The 20951-nt window shown below is 40.4% G+C and overlaps 2 protein-coding genes across 11 annotated transcripts in view; one reads left to right on the top strand and one right to left on the bottom strand.

Annotated features, from left to right (window-relative positions):
• The window catches only part of ampd2a (adenosine monophosphate deaminase 2a), a 40544-nt gene extending 30914 nt beyond the window's left edge, over positions 1 to 9630 (top strand). For 3 of the 6 annotated variants that reach the window (XM_050037498.1, XM_050037496.1, XM_050037497.1), the window contains exons 8-18: positions 7 to 96; positions 193 to 322; positions 473 to 667; positions 1081 to 1212; positions 1319 to 1482; positions 2901 to 3027; positions 3134 to 3297; positions 3401 to 3521; positions 3854 to 4027; positions 4114 to 4224; positions 5016 to 9625. In XM_050037498.1, the coding sequence (XP_049893455.1) occupies positions 7 to 96; positions 193 to 322; positions 473 to 667; positions 1081 to 1212; positions 1319 to 1482; positions 2901 to 3027; positions 3134 to 3297; positions 3401 to 3521; positions 3854 to 4027; positions 4114 to 4224; positions 5016 to 5231 (1624 nt within the window). In that variant the 3' untranslated portion in view covers positions 5232 to 9625. Of the gene's footprint in view, positions 1 to 6; positions 97 to 192; positions 323 to 472; positions 668 to 1080; positions 1213 to 1318; positions 1483 to 2900; positions 3028 to 3133; positions 3298 to 3400; positions 3522 to 3853; positions 4028 to 4113; positions 4225 to 5015 lie in introns of all 6 variants that reach the window. The other 3 variants (XM_050037494.1, XM_050037493.1, XM_050037499.1) reach the window with 2 other exon arrangements.
• Positions 9630 to 19780, bottom strand: eps8l3a (EPS8-like 3a). Of its 5 annotated transcripts, none has more exons than XM_050037500.1 (20): positions 19635 to 19780; positions 18847 to 18933; positions 18658 to 18731; positions 18499 to 18563; positions 18253 to 18411; positions 15856 to 16005; positions 15708 to 15772; positions 15495 to 15622; positions 15233 to 15402; positions 15042 to 15147; positions 14833 to 14906; positions 14653 to 14727; positions 14397 to 14542; positions 13257 to 13401; positions 13127 to 13173; positions 12953 to 13049; positions 12727 to 12831; positions 12098 to 12183; positions 10129 to 10261; positions 9630 to 10046 (listed from the first exon to the last, which is right to left on the bottom strand). In XM_050037500.1, the coding sequence occupies exons 2-20, from the start codon at positions 18909 to 18911 to the stop codon at positions 10035 to 10037; spliced, it is 1902 nt and encodes a 633-aa protein (XP_049893457.1). In that variant the 5' UTR covers positions 18912 to 18933; positions 19635 to 19780; the 3' UTR covers positions 9630 to 10034. The 5 variants fall into 5 exon arrangements, 4 of the variants coding, with proteins under 4 accessions (XP_049893457.1, XP_049893459.1, XP_049893458.1 ...); XM_050037502.1 differs by having other exon boundaries at positions 15495 to 15619; XM_050037501.1 differs by having other exon boundaries at positions 18847 to 18924.
• Positions 19781 to 20951: the final 1171 nt, after the last annotated feature.

Here is a 20951-nt window from a genome sequence, read left to right as displayed (position 1 = left end):
TTACAGAAGCTCAGAACTGGACCTGCCCTATCCCGACCTGACGGAGTACATTGGAGACATGAATGTGATGATGGCTCTCATTATCAACGGCCCAGTGTGAGTGCTTCTTTGATACCGTCATTCTACAAACGTTTGTAGCTCGCTGTTTATTTTAATTGAAATGTCTGTGTTTCCTCTGTATGGTGGTTACAGGAAGTCGTTCTGCTACCGCCGGCTGCAGTACCTGAGCTCTAAGTTCCAGATGCACATCCTCCTGAATGAGATGAAGGAGCTGGCGGCTCAGAAGAAAGTTCCACACAGAGACTTCTACAACATACGAAAGGCAAGAGCCAACAAATGGCAGTCACAGTCGATGTATCACTGCTATTTTGATAACTACAAAAATGGAACTAACTGGATTCAGGACTGAACTTGAGGCTGAGATCTGAGGTCATATCTGTCTCTCATGTATTCTGCTCTGTTCTAACTCCAGGTGGACACTCACATACACGCATCATCCTGCATGAATCAAAAGCACCTGCTGCGATTCATCAAGAGAGCCATGAAGAAATATCCCGAGGAGATCGTTCACATTGAGCGTGGCCGTGGTCAGACCCTGAAGGAGGTTTTTGAGACTATGAACCTGACTGCTTTTGACCTGAGTGTGGACACTCTCGACATGCATGCGGTGAGAAATAGGAGCGGCGATCAACAGTATCTAATGAATCTAAATGAATACTTCAACCACAAAGTGATCATTTGTATATCAGATACTCACTGACTTTGAGAAAACTTAAATTTTATCACATGCCTCTGTGGTGAACGAAAATCCAAAACACAGACACAGTCTCATTTATCCAGTTGTATGCTCAGTACTTCCCAAACATGCATTTTCTCTAAAACTTAATTATCTAAAGCACTTCCACATGTGAGTAGCACGCCTGAGAAACTGGAATGCACAAGCAGAGTTCAAACGCACATGCTTGCCCAGGTGTGCTGCTTGAGTATTTGATAAACAAATGGTCATTTGTGGGTGAAATATTCCTTGAATTATGTACAAAAGAAAAACTGTGTAACACATTTCCACACTTTACTTATCAGGACCGCAACACGTTCCATCGATTTGACAAGTTCAATTCCAAATACAACCCCATCGGAGAATCCATCCTCAGAGAGATCTTCATCAAGACCGACAACCACGTCGAAGGAAAATATTTCGCACACATAGTCAAGGTGTGAAATAATTCATATAAAGTATAAACTGTATGCACCTCATCCAACTTTTTGTCAATGTATAATCAAACTGATCGAGCGATCTCTCCTCTCACTGTTTGTCCAGGAGGTGATGTTTGACTTGGAGGAGAGTAAGTACCAGAACTCAGAGCTACGTCTGTCCATCTACGGTCGCTCCCGGGATGAATGGGATAAGCTGGCTCAGTGGGCCGTGAAACATCGAGTGTACTCTGATAACGTGCGCTGGCTTATCCAGATCCCCCGTCTTTTGTAAGTATTCCCAAACTTGATTTGCCTTGAAGCTGTTGAATGTGCAACATTTTGAAGTGGGGAGAGTTAAGCCCCAGTCAAAACCAGTCAAAACCAAGCATCATAGCAAGCTGTGTATCAAGTGTATTTGCGACATTTTCGTAAGAGTGCACATCTGTTCCACGAGGATATAATAACAAGCAGATGCTGGTGTGTAACACACATAACACAGTAAAACACATAAAATAGTAGTTTTACAGTACAACACATGTTCCTCAAACACATAGTTATAATAAGAGCATGAACCAAAAGGAAGTAATTTTTCTGATGCTGGTGAAAGAAGATATCATCCACCCTGTGACCTTGTGTGATTTCTGAGGTTACGTCCTTGTCTGAAAGAACAGGTGCATGTCATGATGTAAGCTATCTGTCCTTCCTAGATCCAGCTTATTTGAAGGAAAGGAGAGCAAAAGCCCTGTTTCCACCAAGAACTTTCAGTATGGTACCTTTGGAACTGAAAGTAACCCTTCATGGTACCTAGACCCTAGCGTTTTCCACCACAAACAGTACTCTTAAATGTGGGCGGAGTTGTTGTCACACTGTCCACAGAATGAGGCTGCACGCTGACATTTTCTAAACCAAAAAAAAAAAAAAAACAGGTTGCAGTGAGAGTCTCTCTCAATGGGATATTGAAAATAGCGGGTTTGTGCATTCAGTTCTTCTCATGCAAGCTCGGGGGTTTAGTCTTGCTGGAGCCCACAGGAACGATGCTCCGCAGCGCTTCTTTCCAATGATCAAAGATCCACTCATTACTAAAAGTGTATGTCATATAAAACTAAAGTAATGGTCAGAATTGTCAACTCATTGAGTAACATTACCAGTTCATGTTCCACCTTTAAAGTCGCCGGCAGTTGGCCCAGTGAATTAAGTGTTTGTTTCTCCAACTGCAGCTGCTGCAAGAGGTAGCAACTCATTCTTTCATTTTATAGTTACAGTTTACTAATGAAACTCTCCACAGTATGAACAGTGGTTACATGAGCCTCAAAACCAGCCACAGCTCAGCCCTGAGCAGAGTGACCGTCCACTATTGACCAATCAACAGACTGCAGTGTTCACAGCCCCACCTTTTAGTACCAGATCTGTGTGCTAGGTATCCCAACAGAGGGGTGACCAAAAATGGGGACAGTACAGAACTGTTGCATGGGTACCATCCACAACTTTTCACAGTGGAAACAGAAAAAAAGTGAACCGAACTGAACTGAATCATACCGTACTGCTTGGTGGAAACAGGGCTAAAGAAACTATAACTAACTCCTTAACTAGTGTATACATGGATCACAGCTTCTACTCTTTACAAGAAAAACCTACATTTTAAATAAACTAGTGTTTTTCTGTTTTTCATAACAACAAATGACACTATTCTGTCACCACCTCTCCAGTGACGTGTACCACACAAAGAAGCAGCTGGCCAATTTCCAGGAGTTTTTGGAGAACGTCTTCATGCCTCTGTTTGAAGTCACGATCAACCCGCGCAGTCATCCTGAGCTGCATCTCTTCCTGGAGCATGTGAGTATCACCTCATAGGAAATCCAAGCTCCCCTGATGATTCACACTCGAAGAGGCTCATTGTTGCTTTGTTGTTGTTTTTTGTTGGGTGCATTTGTGTTGACAGGTGGTTGGCTTCGACAGCGTGGACGATGAGTCCAAACCTGAGCACCACATTTTCAATCTTGACAGTCCGCTGCCAGCCAACTGGACAGAAGAAGACAACCCACCCTACTCCTACTACCTCTACTACACCTACGCCAACATGACTGTGCTAAACCACCTGCGGAGGTACATTTATACACACAAGACCTTACACTCGTTCATTTATTTACAAAAACACAGATTACATGAGGTTTAATGTTGTTTTTGTAAATGCATTGGTCTGGCACAGGCGGAGAGGCTTCCACACGTTTGTCCTGCGACCTCACTGTGGAGAGGCGGGGCCGATCCACCACCTGGTATCAGGTTTCATGTTGTCAGAGAACATCTCCCACGGACTGCTGCTCAGAAAGGTCAGAAGGGGTCATATTTTTCATGGATTTTTCACTAAAATACTGCTGTTAAAATGTTTAGTTTTACTGAACTGAAGTAACATTAGACTTGCTTAAAGATTTCATGTTTGTTGAATTTTCCCTGTTTGCACACCTGACGGTATCAGAAAGCTTAATTAAAGTCCATGGTCATTTTTAGTTGCAAATTGCACTGGATAGGACTGCATTATATTTTGGGAAGCATAAAGAGAGATACAAACTGCTGGATCCCACTTGGCCTTCACTGATGGAATTACATGCAGGTTCATGATTAATTTGTGTCTCATGTTTTCTCTCTGTTTGATACCCATCAGGCCCCGGTGCTACAGTATCTTTACTACCTGGCTCAGGTTGGCATCGCCATGTCACCACTGAGTAATAACAGCCTGTTCCTCAGTTACCATCGCAACCCGCTGCCAGAGTACCTGTCCAGGGGCCTCATGATCTCTCTGTCCACTGATGATCCTCTTCAGTTCCACTTCACCAAGGTCAGTATGATGGACGTTTGTCTGAATCTTAGGTACAAAGAAATGATGAGGCTGACATTGTTCTCTGTGTGTCTGTCTGGGCCCAGGAGCCTCTCATGGAGGAGTACAGCATCGCTACTCAGGTGTGGAAACTGAGTTCCTGCGACATGTGCGAGCTGGCGAGAAACAGTGTCCTCATGAGTGGGTTTTCACACAAGGTAAACTCGTCTGTGCCTCTTCTCATTTTATGTATTTAAACAGGTGAAATGCGCTGCCTTCAAATGGAACTTGTGAGGTCGTGGTTATGACATGAGAAGTCGTGGGAGCACTGCTGCTAGGCAACAGTGACTTTTGCCATCCAGAAGCCACCAAGGCTAATAATGTAGCAAGCTAGCGAGTGGGTAAAGTAATGCAGGAAGTGCAAAGACACAGTGACAGAAAAAAAGGATAAGGACATTTGAGAATCAGCGTTTTCCTCAGACATATTATAAAATTACGAAGAAAACTGTATCCGACAAAAATTACAATATATTAACTTAGCACCCACCGAAATATTAACTTCCATGGCCTCTGCCATTTCTGAAAATGTCAGCAAGCACATCACAACTCATGAACTCTGAGCTTTCAGAAAGTTCGATTTCTAAGGTTGTGAATACCACAAGATGGGCATGCCCACTCTTCTCTTGAACACGGTAAACCTGAGCATTTGAAGGCAGCGATACACTCAGTGGCCACTTTATTAGGCACATCTGTACAATTTAATGCAAGCGAATACAACAGTCGCCTACCATCAGAAGACTTAGGCCTGATTGCCTGAACTGAATTAACAGGAAAAAGAACTATGCTGAGACATGTTTTTGCTGTCATTGCTGTTTTTTTATGTTTTATTTATTTACGATATTTTAATTTTTTTTAAAATAGGGGGACATTTTGAATCTAAAATTATCAGACAGATATTGTGTTGATTCGTCTTCGAGCTTCCCACTCATGTAGCGTCTCTTAATTCCAGGTCAAAAGCTACTGGTTGGGCCCAAATTACGCCAAGGAGGGTCCTTTGAGCAACGACATCCGTCGCACCAACGTCCCTGATATCCGCGTGGCGTACCGCAGCGAGACACTATCTGAGGAGCTTCAGCTCATCATTCAGGCCGTGCGCACTGAAGAGCTGGACACGATCGATGAGGAGGACTCTCTGTCCATGGGTCCTCTCCCGGGACTACGCTGAAATCACAATAACCAGGACTTGACCCGAATCTCCCAACCTCGTCGTCCACCCAGCATGACACTGAAGAGACGTGGTGCGAGAGTAATTCTGTTGCATCCCACATACAATATAAACATCACCAACCATCACTATAGAGGTATGCCCTACAAAAGCCAAGGATACAGTGCTGCGACACTACGACGTTCTTCGCTTCCGTGTGTTTGAGTCATTTTTAGTTTGCAGGAAATAATTTCACCCCCATATTGTTAAAATTCCAAATTCATAGTGTTTTCTCCAGCTCGTTTATCTAACCCCTGTTTCTGCTGTTCTCTGTGACATGTTCAGTGTCAGTCAGTCTAATGAGAGGCAGCAGAGATGATCACCACCAGTGTTTCTTACTAATGATAAGCAGAGAAACACAAGCCAGAGACACTCCAGGGCAACATTGTCCTTATTTCTTAGACCATATGTTTGACTTTCCATCCTTCCCTGCCAACATCATCAAATGATTCCTGTGATTTATTCCGTTAGTCAAAGATATATTTTGATTCATCCGACATGTTATGTAGCATGTAGTATCTCTGTAGTGTCTGAGCACTACAGAAACACTGACAACCAGCACATTTAAACTTTCCTCACAGCAAACCTGCTCTGAACGTCGCTTATCTTCAACTACACAGTCATGCTGCTTAACTAAACTTAGTGCTTCTATCATCTTCATTCTACAAACTTATAATGGAGTACAGATGCAGTTTTATTGGAAAAAAACAGGCGAAGGTTTGACGTACACACAACCACCTTTGACAGTTTAATGTTTTAAGCTACTTCAGAGCAGGTTAAGCTCGGATATGTACAGTAACTAAATTAGAAGAGAGCGTAACTTCTGTCTGAATGCTGCTGCGCTGGATATCAACCATGCGTGGTGTGGTTTCAGATCATTTATTTGCCGGATTGCACAAACAGAATTGTTCTTCCGTGATTTTTAATGAGCTCAGAAACTGAAACAAAAGAGAGAAACTCCACAGCCATCGAGCGAGGAAAGGAGCAAGACTTCCTGTGCTCGACTGTAAACATTCCACAAAACAAACACTCGTCGTTAGCTGCAAAAATCCAGTTAATGTCGAAAATCGTCTTTATACTTGGCTAGATAGTATATTGGGAAATGGGAATTGTAGATTTGAGTTTCAGCACAAATAAGTGTGGATAGGTTTCGCATCGTGCGAGGAGAATGCCCTTACCGTTACCTCACTGGACCCTCTGTCCTTCCTTTGGTCCCTGATTCCACTCATTCCTTCTCTTACAGACAAACCAGAAAGTTGCGGAGTTTTTTCCCCCTTGCATGCCGAGCACTGTACATATGCACCAAGCCAAGTCTTCACAGTGCCTTTCCATTTTTAGCTTTGGGCTAAAAATGCCCAGTCATCACCTGTATTGCATATTTTTCCTCCCTTACGTACAGTAGGCCTCTATACTGTATCCACGCACATGGAACTGAAACCACCTGGCTGCATGCTCGGTATAAGATAGCTTTTTACCTTTTGAGGAGGAAACTGATTTGTTTCTAGTTCTCTGCTTCAAAGTGCTTTTTTTGCATGCCTGCACGAGTAATGGATGGCAGGAGAGAATGGGTTCTTTACAGCAAGCTGTAACGTAAAGCATTACTAATTCAGGGCTGCCGACCAGCTTTCCAGTCATAAATCTGTTTGCAGTAAACAGATTTAAACTCAGCATTGTTCACCATGTAGAAACGAGCAAACCATGCTGGGACGTGGTTAAGATTGTTGCATGGTTCTTGTAGCATTTTGTGTTTTTTTAAAACTCGCCCCAAAACTGATGAAAGCTGGGATCACATTTTGTATTCACTCATCACGTTATCACACCACTCTACCTGCCACTGGACACGGTCCGTCTTCCCATCAAACTGTGAGCGTTCTTCTTATACCTAGATGCTACTGTCCAGTAATATTTGAATCAGACAACGTCAGCCTTTATTTGAATAACACTGTAATGTATCAGTACGTATACATGTTTTGTTTTAAAGACGATTAGGATGAAAGATGAGAACCTGTATTTGTTCAGCGAGAATATACAGTAGCTTCTAAGTGTTCAAGAGCTGTGTGCTGAACACGGGGAAATGTGCGTGCTTGTTGGATTTCATGTATAAAATGTATTTTTTTAAAGGGGATATAGAGATAAGAAATTTTATATTCACAGTATATTGATGTCAAGGTTTAACAGTTTTTTTGCCATTGATCATTGTGAATTAGCATTATGTCATGAAAATAGAGGGGTTTTTTTTTTAATACAGTTTGGTTGTTAGCCTTTTAAATTTGTTGATCAGACGCCATATATGAATGTCTGTTCTGCCTTTTTAATAGAGTAGCTGTTGTTCCTCACACTTTGTTCAGTTATTCCTGATCGTTCTCAGTTCATTATTACAGCAGTTATTGCGCCCCGATACATACTGTAAGTAAATAATAGATACCTCTTACTTTGAAGCCAAAAGTTGTCTCTACAGTAGACAGGCAGACATCTACCTACACACACATACTCTTGTACTTCTGTCTTTGTGAGGATCCTCATTGACATGATAAGTCCCTCCAGGATGTTGCAGGCTGTTTCTGGGATTGTTGCCAGAAAAATTTTATGGCAGCTTTCCTAAAAAATTGTGATGCAACAGTGTTGTGCTGTCTCTGAATCTTTGCCCGTTTTTATAAGCGTTCTGTGGGAAACGCTCAGTACTCACAATAATGAGACTGTGTTGTGTTAGCTGTGTGAAGCTAACAGTTAGCCCTGTCACTAGCCTTATGATAAACAAGAGAGAGTGCAAGAGTAAGAGAGAGGAGTTGGGCAAATCAAAATTATTTGCGCAGCTCTACAGTGAAATTAGGTTTCACCTGTTTTAAATTATCAGATTTGTGGTGATTGTACAAAATTGCAAGGTCGTGCAGAATTCACAGAGATTGGCTGAATTTGCGTTATTTGTTTCAACTGCAACATCCTGGAGAGACTACTTAATGCATTCTCTAGCCCCTTACTGTATCTTTAACCATCACAACTAAATGTCTAACCCCAACCCTACCCTCAACCTAATTGTAACCTGAACCTTAAAAACAAGTCTTACACTGAAGAAGTCAGGACTGGCCAAAATGTCCTCACTTTTCAAAGTGTCCTCACTCTGTTGGTTAAAAACACATTTGGGTCCTCACTACGCAGCAAGTAGAACACACACACTCGCACAAACTAACTCTTATTTTTAAGTCACAGTATTTGAGTTGTTTTTTTTGTTAGTTTGAAAGACTAATTTCAGCCACTGATCTTCACTTTTGTGTGTTCAATAGCATCAGTCCACAGACTGAAGCACCAAGTTTAATTATGTCCATGTAGTGCAGCTTCAGTGTGTTTTTGGCCTTTCCTGGCATTAATGTTTAACGACCCTCTTATTGACTCTTTAGTAATGTAATTAAGGGAGCAAGTGTTTGACGACTACACACCCTGCCGTGGGACGTTATCACTGAGAAACAGTCAGAATCTAGACTGACCTTGACCTTTTCCATCCATTTAGTTTTCATACATTGAGCTTTACAACCTGTCGTTTACTGTATTTACTGTACGTCCTCATCATGGTTTCATGTTGTCTCCAACAGTCACCACAGAGCCACTCACAACATAGTGCAGCCTACCTCACTAATACTAATCTCCGATAGCCGTCATGTTGCTGCTCTGTGTTGTCGTCAGCAACAGCACACCACAACTAATGATACTGTTCACTATTGATTAATCCACTGACCCTTTACTGGATTAATCGATTTTTTGCTCTGTAAATGTCAGAAAAATGAGAAACCTGCCCATCATGATTCCCCATAGTGCAACACATCTTCACATTTGAGGAGCTCGAACCAGAACATGTCATTTTTATTTTGTCAATCATCACAATTGTTGCTAATCATTCTTTTGACAATCAACTAATCGATTAATTACAGTAAATGATGGCGCATGAGACATGATTCACAAGAGACAGAACAGCATTTAAAGGTACTGTTTTCTCTGAGCAGTAACACAACACAAAAACATAACCGTTAATCAATTATATGCTCTGCAGTATTCACAGATTTATACTTCACACTGATTTGTTTACTTGTTTATGTACTAACTTCTGCGTGCATTAATTACAAATATTCTGATACTCACACTCGATATGTTTATGTTCAGTTGTTGTTTATCATAAAGTATCTTTGTTTTTACACAATCTTGTAATTTTTTTTTGACATGGGATTTGTTCTAATTTTGTGTCCATTGATCTGTAGCCATATTATTGCCTGAGATGGATTGCCAGTGTTAAACAGATTCAGATGCCTCTGATAAGGTTCATGTTTAATGTCTCTACAATTAAATAAAGCATGTTTATTCACTAAAACCTTGTATTCTGTCAGATAACTTTTATTTACAGGTTACAGAATGATCACATAGATTGAGCTTTTTCCTCACCACATTTTGTTTTACATAATTTAGACCATTACACTTTATGAAATGTCTTACTGTTAGCATAGCATATACATTGTATCAATGCACTTTAATTTACACTTGATTGAATAACTTACCAACTCATTTGATTTCATGTTTATTCTCTGCTAATATACATTTCAAAATTACATTTATATTATTTCATACAAGGTTTTATAGGACATGTAATTCCAAACAAGCTGTAAACCAAACCTCACGTATTATTGCTCAATATGAAATGAAATCTCACAGTATGTGGTGACATTGGTGGCTGGTTTTGGTCCATGATGATTTCTTGTTCTTCCTCTTTGATGTTCTCTCTTACATGGCAGCCTACAGGGTTAAAACAAACAGTCAGGGGTGTCTGTTTTCATCAGTGGAGACAAATGAAGCTGCACAGTGGTGAGTCACTTACAGCCATGGCAGACTTTACTGCTTGTAACTGGAAGAAGACTCGTCCCCCTTCCTCTGGACACACTGTCTTCAGTTCCTCTCTGGTCATCCCCAGCAGCATGGAGCCACTCAGCACGCCCAGACAACGTACAGTGCTGCAAGGGATATTGATCTGTCGTTAATTATCTTTGAGGTTCTTCCAACAACAAAAGTGTTAATTGATCAAAGTGTAACTTGTCGGTTAGTGCAGGTTTGTAAGTTAACACTGAATTTGATTTTTTGCACCATGAAATTGTGACTTAGTCCTTAATAAGGGTCTAGCTTCAAAAACACTTTTCCATTTTACAATACTCTGCTTTCTGCAGCCTCTGATTGGCTTACCTTGACATTTTTACCCATCCTCTCCTCCCTAAACCTAACTCATCCAACCAGGCCCTCAAGAACGCTGCTCAGCCGTGCAGCCAGTTTTTCCCAGTGGCCACTTGCGAGCAGCAAAAATTAAATATCCCCTGCAGCCCAAAAAGCATTTTCCCCATAGACCTCCATTATAACAGAGACGTCTGTAACACTGTTGAGATGACACCTTGGACTGTAGACAAAGTCAGTTATGTTTCTGTCATGTATTCTTTATCCATGGAAGTTTTATATATGTAAAACTTTCCTCGAGCCAAGAAAAGGGATTTAAAAACGTAAAGTCTATGAGCTGAGCGGGAACTTGTGGAATCGGACCAGCAGGAAACTCACTAGCTCTACTCATCGGCTGCATACCCCAGAAGTAAACCTGGAAGCTAGAAACTTTTTTTGGTGTTTGCACCAGGTGAGCAACACCTTTGGAATAAAGAGGCACCATTTTGGCATCTGGTATTTAGATATATGCCTTTTATAAATCTATGAATCCAACTGGCTAGCTAATGTTAGCTGAGATGCTAAAGGAGATTGGATATGTTAAAATGAAGTCCACATTGGCACGCTAACGTTAGCTGAGTTTGTTATACTGAAGTCCACTGTGCTTATGCTAGCTGAGATGCTAGCCAAGGTAAGTTAGAGAAGGGCTGTGAGAAGTGGGAGGGCATGAGTTGCGGCGGAGCTGTGGCCAGATATAAGCTATTGGGCCCTTCCGCCACATGCCCACTTGTTTCTAATCCCACACCTCCAGTTTAATACAGGCTCTCTTTTCAAATCCAAACCAAGACAAGATAAAGTAACCCTGATGACATTAAGTCAACCCTGACATCATCAGGGTTATTTTGGTCAAGGTTTCTCAAATTCTGGACACTTCCCTCCAGAGCCACAGAAAAACATTATACAACTGTTTTTAATACCTGAATCTCATACGTAAAATCAGTGAAGTGACCAAAAGCACTAGCAACAAATACGCTACAACTCTTAATGTTAATGGAGGCAGTGCCAGTATTTTGGGGGATCCAGTAGCCAGCACATATCTGGGCCTTCCCTCCACACTCTGGTCATTTCGGCAAATCTCTATGAAAATACATCTGCATGTGCAAGCAGGTAAATAAATAAATGCTGTTCAAACGTGATTGATCAACACTACTCACACTACAATGGAAACCAGAACACTTTTGATAGCAAAATCTTGTCTCGTCGCCTACAGATTCATCACACATATGCAGAAATTTGCTGATAGAGAATAAAATTATGCAGATTTGCATACTAAAAAATGACATGCAATGCAGTGAGGAGAAACAGAAACATATTGTTAGTGAGTATCGACTTTATCAAACATCTTTAACGCAGCTAATAAGCTGATTTTAATTTGTAAATTCAGTCATGTACATGCATCATTAAAGGCTGATGGAAGTCTATAACTCTATTTAAGTGTTCACATTCAGGTTTAATATAACATAATTATGGTAAGAGACACCACCTCATAGATTTGAGTAGCTTTTTTCAAGTTAAGTGAACTAATATAAACTAGATTTATTGTCTATGTTAACTTAATACTAAATTTAATAACTGTAAGTACTTACATTTTAGTAAAGCCCTTGTCTTCAAGCCAGGCTTTCACGTCTGCAGGCTTGGACCTCTTTGTGAGGACAGGGGAACCTTCAGTCTCCTGAAAATATGTGATGATAATGCCCTGTGATTTTACTGAAATGTAATGATGAAAATTAGACAGTGCATCACATATATAAATAAATTACACTGTGTTAACACATATTTATATAAACACAATGTTAATGGCATGAAGTGAGGTTTCCAAATATGCTGAATGAGCCACATTTTGTAACCATTCTGCTCATATTTGCATTTGTTTTTGTTTTGTTTTGCTGCAGCAGTGACTTTTCTGCTTCGATTTATTCTGGTAAATGTCAGCCAAAAGGTCAAAATCACTGAGAGGTGACACATAATTACTGCTCACACAAGCACACTGTGTAAGTAGTAAGTGCTCAGTTTACAGTACCATTTTAAACAGTAATTGCATTTCCTCCATTCCCACCAGTGGCTGAGAGAGTGTAATCTGAGACCAACATCCTGTTTTCTGACAATGAAGTTGCTGCTTTCCTTCACAGCATGATCACCCAGTGACTTTCTCAGTCATTGAGGATCCTTTTAAAACAGAGTTTAAGTCGACCTGTGGTGTGTCAGTGCTGCTCACCTCGACATGTTGCTCGTCACTAGCCTCCAGGACATTATTGGGTACAAAGCCCTCGTCCCCTCCGCTGTTCCTCACTTTCCACCACTGCTTCGACTTGTCCAGCAGCTGAGGAGGGACAAAGCAAACAGTAGCCAGGGTGTTGAGGAGCTGTGGCCGTGTTCTTTTCTCTTTTGTCACCACTCAAATAGAACAGAAACAGTAATAAATTCATGTCACTGATGCTCACCTCGACTATGTCTCCTTTCTTGACAGTGAGCTCTCTGTGGTTTCTTGAGATGAAGTCATACACAACACGCATTTGACACGGTTTGGACTCCTCTGAGCTGAAAAACACAAAGGGCAGCAAAAATGTAAAACTCTGAACATGACACTGAATTATATTTGATGTGCTTGTGCGTACCATGCTTTTTGTGGGGCATGAATTGGTGGTGTCCACTTTTCTGCAGTCTACACACACAAAAAACACGGTCTTGTTATGTTTCTGTCTATCTGTGCTGGTGTCACACTGAATGTTTGATGTGGGGGTTTACCTGGCTGGGTGCAGGTTGTTGACGCTCCTCTCTTCTTATTGGTTCACGGGGTTCAGGTGCGTCAGTCACTTCAGGGGGCTGCCAGCCGTCAAAGAACTCCAGAGTGTACGTTGGGATGTCCTCGTCGTCTTCTGGCCATTTGGTACTGATGATATTGCCAACATCATTATTATCATGACACTTTTTAGGCAGAGACACCACAGTCGGATTTGTTTTACTAAACCAAACTGAAATGCGTGTATAAAAGCAAGTGTCCACTGGTTGACAAAGTACTCAGAAGTCCAAACTCCCTGTTTCATATGTATCCTCCCAATGCTGAAACAAAACCCGCAGCTTTGTTAAAACACAGCATAAAATGGAAATACTCACGTACAAGTGCTTTAAAAATGTACTTAACTACAGTACTTGAGTAAATGCATTAAGTTACTTCCCTCCACTGTAGATGTGGAGTGAGATGATGCTTAGATTTTGGTCTCATGTAGACCAAAACAACAACAACAACAACCCTTGTGTTATCCTTCAAAAAAGTTACATCCATGACCCTTCAAGTGGACAAAAATGTCCATTTTCTAGAAACTTTTGTAGTGTCCAACAAAAGGTCACAGGGCCGATTTTTGGCAAGGGGGGGTATTTTGGGTTAAATTTGAAAATCCCAACTTTCAGCATGAAAATCCATTATTTGACACTGTAATGTATTTTTATCCTATCCATGACCCTTCAAGTGGACAAAAATGTCCACCTGTCATTTAGCCATTTGTTATTGTTGCTGGGATAAAAATGCATTACAGGGTCAAATAATGGATTTTCATGCTGAAAGTTGGGATTTTCAAATTTCACCCAGAATGACACGCCCATGCAAGAAATCACCCCCCTGTTACCTTTTGTTGGACACTTTCTAGAAAATGAACATTTTTGTCCACTTGAAGGGTCATGGATAGAATAAAAATGCATTACAGGGTCAAATAATGGATTTTCGTGCTGAAAGTTGGGATTTTGAAATTTCACCCAGATTGACACCCCCATGCAAAAAATCACCCCCCTGTGACCTTTTAATTGGTCTGTGAGGGAGTTTTGAATTTTGGAAATGGACAAAAATGTCCTGGGGTAACACAATAGGTCCAACAGTGTCCAGTGTCTCACCTGGGGATGTTCCAGGGGTCGCCCAATGACTGCCACAGCTGGTCCTCCTCTGTGGAGGCTTCTTCACTCAGGAGACGGAAACACTGAGGCGTCAGCAGCGGCGCCACGATGGTCTGTGGCAGATCCTCAGGGCAGTGAGACACCACCTGATGAGGAAAAGAAAAAGTCAGTCTTTTGAACTTTGTAACAGCTGTTCAAGTTACTCAGTATTACAGCTATTAAAGATTGTTCAGATTTAAGCCATGTAGTCACTTACAAACGCTAATGTGGAGAATAGGGAGTGAACCAATTCTGGAGCGCTGGGGTTATTGATTTTTCCATTGAGGTCCGCCTGTCAAGGGAAACATTTCACTGTTACACACACTGTAAAACTACAGAGTGAACAGGCAGCAACTGTGATGATAGTATGTAGATGTGGTTATGTAATGATACATACCAAAAGGTTGAAACCACATTTGATCTTTTGGAAACACACTACAAATTCCGCTGTAGGAGGCATGCCATCCATGGCTAAAGAATCAAAAATTAAATCAAAAACACAAGATGAAGACTAATGACTGATGATGTTTAGTATAATATCACATTTTTTTTTACAGAATAAGATACAATCATGTATATCTGCCTCCATTTTTTGCATTGAACTACCTTTTCCTTTTTTCTTTTTCTTCTTCTTCTTTGCATTTTTAGCCACGATCGCAGCTACTTTTCCCATGAAGATTTCTAAGTCACTTAAGATATGATTCAAGATATCCTGTAAAGACAGAGAGAAGAATAAAGTCATTCCCTCATTCTTCTTCTCCTAAACATGTTCATCAGTGTGTCAAATATACACTCACTACACTCCTGTTCAGCTCTGTGTATGGGCGTGAAGGAGGTTCTTCTTCGGTGGTGGAGGGCTGCGGTGTTGGTATCTCCTCCCTGGGTGGTGGGGCCTCCTCCTCCTCCTCCTCCTCCTCCTCCTCCCTCTGAGGTACAACCGGTTCAGGCTCAGGGACGTCCTCCTCTTCTACATGCACAAAAGATGCTAAAGGTTTGTATTGATTTCATATTAATAATAAATGCAGCATTTATTCACAGTATCTCCTGTCACACACTCACCATAGTCAGGGGCCATCCACTCGGGCACCGGGTCAGCTACAGGCCTCTGCCCCTCAGCTTCTGAGGATTGTGAAGCTTCATGAAGGTTTGTCAGTCCCTGGTGTCTGGCTGTTAGGCCTGCATTGCTGCTACAAAGAGCGTGAGAGGCGTTTTAAGGAATTAAATCAATACTCAGGTTTCAGGTATTTGTTCTCACTGATTTGTTGTTCTTACCTGCTCCTCGAATTATCTCTCCTGCGTGACAATGCTCTCGAGAGCTCCTTTTGAACGAAGTCAGCCTGAAAGAACAACAACAGTGACTCACTCGTTTATTTCACAAAACAGTCATAGTTAACAGGCATTTCCATGGGTTTATCCTCACCCTGACTTCTTCACACTGAAACATGAAGACAGTGGTGGTTTGTTTTCCATCTGGCTGGACCGACACTGTGAGCAGGGATTTAAACACTCCGGTGTTAAGCACAGCCTTTAGCTCCAGGATGTCACTGAGAGCCATGGACTCCAGCTCCTCCTGAGAAAACACAACAGGTTTGCATACACATAAACAACGTCACAGACTTCTGCATATACATTTAAATCAAAGGAAAGACTAATTTCTTGTACAAAGGCACTCTTAACTTAGAAACAAAGTCTAGAATTAGAATATACAAAACAGTATAAAGATCAAAGATACAGTTTATTAGTATGGTTCGGGGCTTCACTGTTTCTTCTCTGAACCAAAATGATATGCAGCTTCTTATTTTAAAAGGATACAGGAAGTGCTGAGTTGAAATGACAGCATGATGCATTCAATTTAACAGGGCAAATGGGAGCAGATTAAAAATAAAAATAGAGAAATACAGAGGGAATGAGAAATAAAGGCCCATGTCTAATGTAGTCTGTTTCAAATTAAGCTGGTACCTTCTGCGGTTGTGATAAGTGAAGATTCAGCTACTATCTGTGAATTTTATTTTTTTTAATAACATTCTCCATTATAAAGAAATAACATTCTTTGCTAGCTTCATGCTGATGGCAGCACTCACTAGGTTGCAAAAGTGTCTCGGCTGTTTCACGCCATAATTTTTCTTTTTTACTCTGTATGGAAGTCCCTAGAGGAAATATCAATAAGGCTGGGGTGTTGCTGCCATACAGTTGTCCACAGCAGCAGATTGCAGTGTTTCTATTGATCAATGTGATGGCTGTGAGGAGAGAAGTTGCGGAAGTCAGAAAGAAAATAAAACATGCCAGGCTTTTTGTCAGGACCCCATGAGGCATCCCAGTTGTAGTATTGGTTAATGTCTACTCTAAGACACTATACAGGATAAAACGATGGATTATTGCAAGCGATACACATTTGTTCACGGTCTGAGCTGACACCGTAAGGTATCGTGTAGTCTGAACCCTGCGTTAGGCACAAACAACTTGGTTAGGTTCATGGAAAGATCATTATTTTTGGCTGAAATTAGTATTTTATTAAGGATAGGGATTTGAGTCAAAATTTGTACTTTGTAAAGGTTAGCATACCGTCATTGTCATAGTTATAATAACAACACCACTGTTAAGGTTAGGGAACAATTGTAGTCGTGGTTAAAAGAAACCAATGTTGACTCATAGTAGGAAACTGGAAACAAACTGATTTTTCTCGTTAAAGTCTGAGGTTTATAGAATAACGTCACATGATGACCTCCTTTGCTCCTGGACAAGAGTTATAATTCATACAGACATGAGACATTTGCTGAAATAACAGATTTTTTGGGTGGGACACTCTCAAATATAGAATTGTGCATCATCTGCATAGAAGTGAAAACAGATGCTATGTTTGAAGATGATAGTACATAATGACAGCACGTTGCCTGATATCAGACACAATTGTCAATGCGTTACACTGTCCTTTAGTCCAACAGTGTGTCCACTTTAACCAATTTCTATGAAGAGGAGGACCAGGCAATCACCAAAGACCAACGTATCCACCTGAATCTAATGTCATATTAAGTCTACAGTGACGTGTAGCCATGCTAACATAACTGTTTTACCAGGGTTTCAATAGTGGAGCAGGGTGAAGTCAAAACAAACTACGATATTGGGGAATATTGACAAGACATGTTGATTTAGAACAACCTCTTTAGCAGCGTCTATCTTGTCTATAGTGCTCACCATTGTTATTACTCCTCATAGGTTCAGGCACATCACCTGACAACAGCTTGACAATGACATTAGTCGTGCCCGTTGTGCTGATTGGCTAATCATTAGTCACCCTGAGGTGCTCACTGGTTGTTTTTTTATTTTAACAGAGAAACTGCTTTTTCATGTAAGGAAGTTAGATGAATCAGTCAACTTTAAGTCAGTGGAGTGAGCAGATTCAAAGGTCTGGAGCCAGGAAAGGCATCATTTATAGATGGACAACAATGGGACCAGCACTGAACCTTGGGGTGCACCATACGAACTCCCCATTGGAACCAAAGTGACCTTTTAGATAAGACCTAAACCAGTGCAGAGCTGTGTTGGAGAGAGGCCAATAACCATTTCTAAGATTTCTAAAAGGAGATCGTTATTGACTATACCAAACATAGTGATTCAGTGATTGTGGTGTTCAATAAAGTTGAGATCTGGTGACGGTAAAGGCCATAACATTTATGATTCACTTCTATTTTTAGCCTCGTCTAATCATCAAGTGAGCCTTTATACCCTGGGTGGAGTCACTGTAATCCTGGAAGAGACTGCTCTTATCAGATTTGTATTTTAATTTTTTTGACCAATCTGTCGGTGTCACGCTGCTTACCTTGGTTTCAACGTCTGTGAGCATCAGGTTGGCTCCGCGCACCTCCAGCACCATGTTCTGACCCCACACACGACCCATCCCATCCAGCACCTTCAGCCGCTCCACACAGTCCTCTACGTTTCTCAACTCCTTCCCATTCAGGTCACATGTGAACAAGTGCTGCAGCAGGGAGGCATAGAAGCATAACATTAAACATGGCATGATTCAGGAAAGGTTGCTTTATATTGATAATTTTACATATGTTACCTCCACTCTGTACTGCAGTTTGTCCATCATCTTGTTTACTGATACTGCGTACTCCCTCCTTTGCACTGTTAAAACATAAACCAGACCTCTATGTTATTGTAAAATTAAACTGATCAGGTGTAAGCACTGTTTTTGTCGAGTACAGCAGTGTTAACTCACAGTAAATTGACTTTGCACTGGGCCTTGACAGATTTGACACCTGTGATGACACCTCATCCATAGTAGAGTAACCACTGTCACAACAAACCCAAGCACTTTACAACACTGATCATCTGCTGATTAATAAAGTCATGACTGAACCAATCAATCGATTGATCCATCAACAGCATGAAATTGTTAAAAACATACTTAGACTGGAGCGATCCTGCGTAGCTTAGGGTGTCATTGCCAAAGAGACTGTTACTCCTGGACATCTTCAGCACTGACCTAACACACCTGTGGTATCAGATATGATATAAATACACCATACATTTGTAGTATCAGTGGTATGAGCAGTGTCAGCAACCTGCACCTGTAATAAATCTACAAATAATCTATGTTGGGAAGTTTGTCGTGCCATCAGTGTTGTTTCCAAAGTAGACCAAAGCTTAGACATCTCAAGCTTTGTTAGTTTCAATTTAGAAAAACACAACTTTTACTACATTTACAGACGTCAGAAGCTAAATTGGCCTCAAATAATACCATGTTTATTAGCAATAAATTAATAAACAGGTCCTGATAATCATCAATTAGTCATCGTCACCTAGCAACAAAGAACTGTCATCAACCTAACATAGCAACAATATCTTGATGGTGCCACTGGAGTATTTTAAAAGTGTGAATATTTTAATTTAAGACAGTTTGTTGACTGTCTTATACCACAACTGTAGATGAAAACCAAATGTTAACGATCTATTTGACTACAGTAGAAGAAACTCAACATATTTCAAACAAAAACACAGCATGGTTGAGGTTATTTAGTCAGGAAAGTCTCTTGTAATCAGATCGGTTTTCAAGATCTTCTCACCATCAGTAATATAAGGAAGATTATGATAAATGAAATGCAAACACACCACAATGCTTCACTACAGATCGTTTACACATATAACAAAGACATGTCCAGTTTAACGTTAAGATTCATAATCAAATGTTCTTACCTTTAACCTCTGGTAGATGAATGTAGCTGTATTATTTATCTTTTAGTACAAACACAACTCATATTTTAATCTCGCACCTCAATGATCGACATACACCCAAGACTTCCTCGTGAAGCAGAAGGACAAAGTCCACTGTCAGTAGCAGAACTGTCTGTGGGAGACTGAGTCGAGTCAGTTAAGGGTGTGAGATCTTTAGTGCGGCATCCCATCTGAGCAAAGGTTACAAGATACGACGGAAATCACCCTGGAAAAGCTTAAAGGTCTCCGTGTCTATAAACAAACTTGTGTTATCAGCAATGTAACATCAGCAATTTGTCATTTTACAGTGTTGTTAGGTTGAGATTATTGTACCAACTCTTCTTTTTTTTTCTTCTTCCTAACTGAAAATGAAAAATTAGTTTGGGCCTAAAAATGTGGGAATCCTATCATAATTAACTGTCTGCCAAACGACAGATGTACTTCACAGTGAATTTAAAATAGATCTACAGAGGAAGACGATATAGAGAGGTGTTCATTGCATTGCAGTATTGATATTACTAACGTCCCTTCAGGCACATCATAACTTTTTATTGTACTGAAGTTATATCAACAAAGAAGACAAATCTATCAAAGTCAGGTTCATCTCTATTCAACGCCCAGTTTTAAATGCTTTCATGTGTCTTTACCAATACTACTTCCTTCAAAGTGTGTATATGGGGTCAATAGAGAGCAATCAGGGATGGGAAGATGGACAGAGATAGAAAATCCCATCAATGTGGTCAACTTTTAACATTTTATTTATGTATATATATATATATATATATATATATATATACTGTATATATATTTATTTATTTTGCACACATAAAAAATTTAAAAGAAACCCAAATTAAAGGATAAAAATAAATGTGTCAGGAGAGGTCAAGAAGCCAACAGGCTTATATGAGGGACCTCACCTTTCTCAAAAGTCATAGAAACCAACAATTTACAATACAAAAAAGAAAAGAGAGGAAAAAGAGAAGAGAACAGACTATACAAAAAAAAACCAAAAACAAAAATGACAATTAAAACATCCAAAAGCAAAAATCTACACAAATACGTAATTGAAAAACTATTTGAGATCACAAAAACTCAATAGAATTGACGAAAAAGGGCAAAAAAGGGCATATAAAACATACATAAATGCAATGTAGTTAGGCATACACAATTAAACTTCATGAATTAGGTGAAATGACAATTTCCTTTTAAATTTTTTTTAAAGATGATGAGCTCATAACAATATGTCTTTTAGCATTCCATATTTGCACACCACGATATCTGAGGGAAAACTGGTCGTGT

This window comes from Epinephelus moara, chromosome 24, assembly GCF_006386435.1.
Source record: "Epinephelus moara isolate mb chromosome 24, YSFRI_EMoa_1.0, whole genome shotgun sequence".
Lineage (NCBI taxonomy): Eukaryota > Metazoa > Chordata > Actinopteri > Perciformes > Serranidae > Epinephelus > Epinephelus moara.
The sequence above is the reverse complement of the archived record's forward strand: the minus strand, read 5'-3'. Positions and strand labels throughout refer to the sequence as shown.